The following is a 3,722-nucleotide window of genomic DNA, read 5'->3' as shown; positions in this document are numbered from 1 at the left end:
GCACCCTCCACAGTCTAGTCCTGAGATGTGGGGTTCGTCTTTCTTTCAGGTAGAGTGGGGCCTCCAGGTGAGGGGCTGACAGAGGGCGGGGCACAGGTCTGGTCACGCCCCGCAGGGATTCCCCCCACCCCTAACCGCCTCCAGCCATGTCCTGAGCGTTCTGAGCCCGGAGGTCGCCAGGAAGACAGGTCAGGGTCTGGGAAGCGGCCCATTCTTTAACACACACACCCCCGCCCGGGTTAAAAACCCAGCTTCCCGGGAAGGGCGCGCGCCTCTGCTGCTTCCTGAGCGCCTCTTCCCGGCACGGAGGGGTGGGGGCTGCCGAGGCAGCCTGCGCTCCCACATCCCGGCCTTGCTCACCGGCCTCAGTGCCCGTCCTCTGGCCGCAGCGTCCCTCTGCCTCGGTGTCCCCTGAGATAGGGCGGTGTGAGAGTTCAGCCCGCGGGGCGAGAACTCCTACTGCGACCTTTATTCCTCAACCAGGAAAACTGAGGCACAGACTTGGCATCCGGCTCCCTGTGGTCAGAGCTGCACAGAGCCACTGCTGACCATTAGTCACTGTAGCCATGCACTTCGAGTTAAGGAGAAATCCAGACAGGGCGTCCCCAGGAGCTAGCAGACCAGAGGCCGGCATGGAGGTTCTGTGGTCTCCAGTGCCCATGGACAGAGCTGGAGGTTCTCTGAGAGCCAAGAGGGGCCAAGGAGCTGGGGAGGGGCCCTCATATCTTCAGGGGCTAGGAGGAGGGGGGCCAAGGAGTCAGGCATGTTCCCAGAGGATTTGCTAGCAGTGAGCTGCTAGGTCCTCCCATACCAGACATGCCTGTCCCAAAATGCCCTGGCCCCTAGGACCCCCGTGGCCATCCTGCAGGCCCTAAGCTGATGGCAGGTTCTCTGCTGCCAGGTGTAGTCACTCCTGGAAGTTCAGAACGGGCTCCCACCCATGGGGCGGACCACTGGCAGACGCAGCGGCTGTGAATTTTTTTCCATCCACTTGACCCCTCTTAGGTCCCCACTGGTGAGGCCTGGCGTCATTCTGCCTGTTCTGATCTCGGCCCACCTCTGGTCCTCAGGCCTCTTGCTGCCTTCGGGTCAGGGTTCAGTCGGAAAGCCCGTTGGGAAGCCCCCGGGGAGCCACATGAGAGGGGGCGGCAGGAAGAAGCCAGCACCACTACTTAAGCCTGGTGCCCTGAGGTGGTGGCCAGAAGGGGACAGAACATGGAGTGCGGAGTGATCCTCCTGCTGCTTGGCTTGGGGCTCCCGCTGCAGGGCCACGGTGAGGGGACCAGAGCCTCATCATAGGAGGGGTGCCTGGGGAGGGAAGGGGTCCTCCATAGGGGAGGCAGCTTAGAGAGGGGGGCCCCTAGAGAAGGTTATGGGAGAGGGCTTAGGGAGAGGTGAAGGAGGAGGGAAAAGCCAGGGAAGGGGCCTTAGGAAGAAGGAAGAGTAGGGGACATGGGGGGGGGGGGAGGTCAGAGGAGGGGTCTTAGAGGAGAGGGGGTTTAGAGAGAGGAAGGGGAGATTAGGGGAAGGAGCTTAGAGGGAGATGGCGGTTGCAGAGGAGGTCAGAGCTTAGAGAGGGGAGGGCCTAGGAAGGTCAGGGGAGGTGGGGAACATGGGGGAGGTCAGGGGAGGGGTCTAGGGAGAGGTGAACCCCGCTCAATCCAGGTAAGGAGAGTGGGAGCTTAGCTAGAGCAACGGGCAGTCCTTAGGGTGATATGCTACTAACACAAAAGTGGCCTCTCCGGTGGTTGGAATCCACCAATGACTCTGCTGGACAAAGATGGTCATTCTCCTCCAAAAACTGGCTAGAGGGTCAGCTGAGCCGATTCCGACCCCACAGCTATGAGCGAGATGAGAGGCATAGGAGGGCCGTTTAGAAGGGTCTCAGAGGGGGAGGGATTGTAAAACAATGAAAGAATTTTTCTTTTACTTTTCCAAGAGGGTAGTGTACTAGGGGGGAGGGTTGGGAGGGGAGAAAAGTGCAACAATGAATGAATGGAAATCCAAAGTCTCTGTAAATTTTCATTGAAATCAATAATAAATTTTTAAAAAATAACAATATATATATAAAAGAAGAAGAAGCAGGGTCTCAAGAGAAAGTGTGGGACGGGGATGAAGCTTTGGAAGGACAGCACTTGGATGAGGGTCAGCATGAGATGGAGAGGGCTTGGGGACTGGAAAGGGCTACACATCAAAGGGAAGGGCTCTCAGAGGTCAGTGGGGTCAGGGGCTCAGAGGCAGGGTTGTCCAGAGGATGAGGTGGTGAGAGGCCGACTTTTCAGGATGGGCGCGTCAGTGGGAGGGTGAAATGGGTTCTTAGAAGGTGAGCAGAGAAGGGAGGTGTCTGGGGCTGCCCTATGACCCCAGAGAGGGGGCAGGGGTGGGGCTGAGGGCAACTGTCTGACCCACAGGACAGAGCCTGGAACTGGATCCCCCAGAACCTGAGGTGGCGGTGGCACTGGGTGCATCACAGAAGTTCACATGCAGCCTGGCTTGTCCGGATGGCAGTGCTACTTCAGTGCAGTGGCGGGGGCTGGACATCAGCCTGGGCTCAGTGCAGACCTCTGCGGGCAGGAGTGTCCTCCACATACGCAATGCCTCACTGGCCACTGCAGGAACCCGCTTGTGCGTGGGCTCATGCGGGGCACTAACGCTGCAGCGCACAGTCCAGCTGCTGGTTTATGGTGAGGCCTGTCCGGTCCCTGCTGGGCCCTGCCTCCCATCCTGCTCAGTCCTGTCCCTGCTCACTCCTGTCCGGTCCAGTGCCACAGCCTCTGGTCCACGTGCTACCCAGACCACCTCCTTCCAAACCTTCCCCGGTGCCCTGTGCTCAGAACTCAGCCTCCAGCCTTGAGCCCACTCTCTCATCTGCGCAGCCCCCCCCCCAGTTTCTAGCCTGCCCCCTCCACCGCCCAAAGGTGGCCCTGTCCAGCCTGTCACCTGCAGTCCAGGCCACCACCTCTGGGCTCAGGCCCTATGTCCTGCTCTCCCCCTCCACAGCCTTCCCAGACCAGCTAAGTGTGTCCCCAGCAACCCTGGTGCCCGGGCAGGACCGGAAGGTGGCCTGCACAGCACACAACGTCACGCCCGTGGACTCTAGCCTTCTGTCCTTCTCCCTGCGGCTGGAGGACCAGGAGCTGGAGGGAGCAGAGTCCCTAGGCAGGAACGAGGAGCCCCTGGAGGATGAGGATTCCTTCTTCCTGGTGACGGAGCACTGGCTGCTACCACCTCTGGACATCCCTGTCCCAGCCCAGCTCTACTGCCAGGCCACAATGCAGCTGCCTGGCTTGGAGCTGAGCCACCGCCGTGCCATCCCAGGTGAGTCCCTCTGGAAAGATGCACAGTCACCCCCAGGAGGACTGCCCACCTGCTAACTGGTCTGGGTCCACCTTGAGAAGCTCAGGTCCCCATTTGGAGGAGCTGTTGGCTTTGGGTAGCCAGCAGGATGCTTCTCAAAGCATTCATTCCTTCATTCACTGGAAGTGCTGCCTAAGCACCAAAATATCCCAGGCACTGCCCATCCCGTCTGTGCTCCCGCTGCCACCAGAGTGTGCATGAGCCGTGAGCACCAAGGTGGCCAGTCCCACTGCCCTGGTGCTCTTTGTACCCTGAGGCCTCCTCCCTCCCCACTCAGAGGGCTCTCGCTCTCTCTCCCACTCTCCCTCCTCCCTTCCTCCCCCTCCCTCTCCCCACTCCCCCTCCTCTCTCTCTCTCTCTCTCTC

General features: G+C 60.2%; 1 protein-coding gene across 1 annotated transcript in view; it reads left to right on the top strand.

Moving 5' to 3' along the window:
• Positions 1-1,215: 1,215 nt before the first annotated feature.
• MADCAM1 (mucosal vascular addressin cell adhesion molecule 1) overlaps positions 1,216-3,722 on the top strand; it is a 6,106-nt gene continuing 3,599 nt past the window's right edge. The window contains exons 1-3 of the mRNA XM_006898027.1: positions 1,216-1,273; positions 2,412-2,684; positions 3,001-3,318. Coding sequence (XP_006898089.1) covers positions 1,216-1,273; positions 2,412-2,684; positions 3,001-3,318 — 649 coding nt within the window. The remainder of the gene's footprint in view (positions 1,274-2,411; positions 2,685-3,000; positions 3,319-3,722) is intronic.

Source organism: Elephantulus edwardii, unplaced genomic scaffold (assembly GCF_000299155.1).
Source record: "Elephantulus edwardii isolate Elephantulus edwardi_28Jun2011 unplaced genomic scaffold, EleEdw1.0 scaffold00217, whole genome shotgun sequence".
Lineage (NCBI taxonomy): Eukaryota > Metazoa > Chordata > Mammalia > Macroscelidea > Macroscelididae > Elephantulus > Elephantulus edwardii.
The sequence above is the reverse complement of the archived record's forward strand: the minus strand, read 5'-3'. Positions and strand labels throughout refer to the sequence as shown.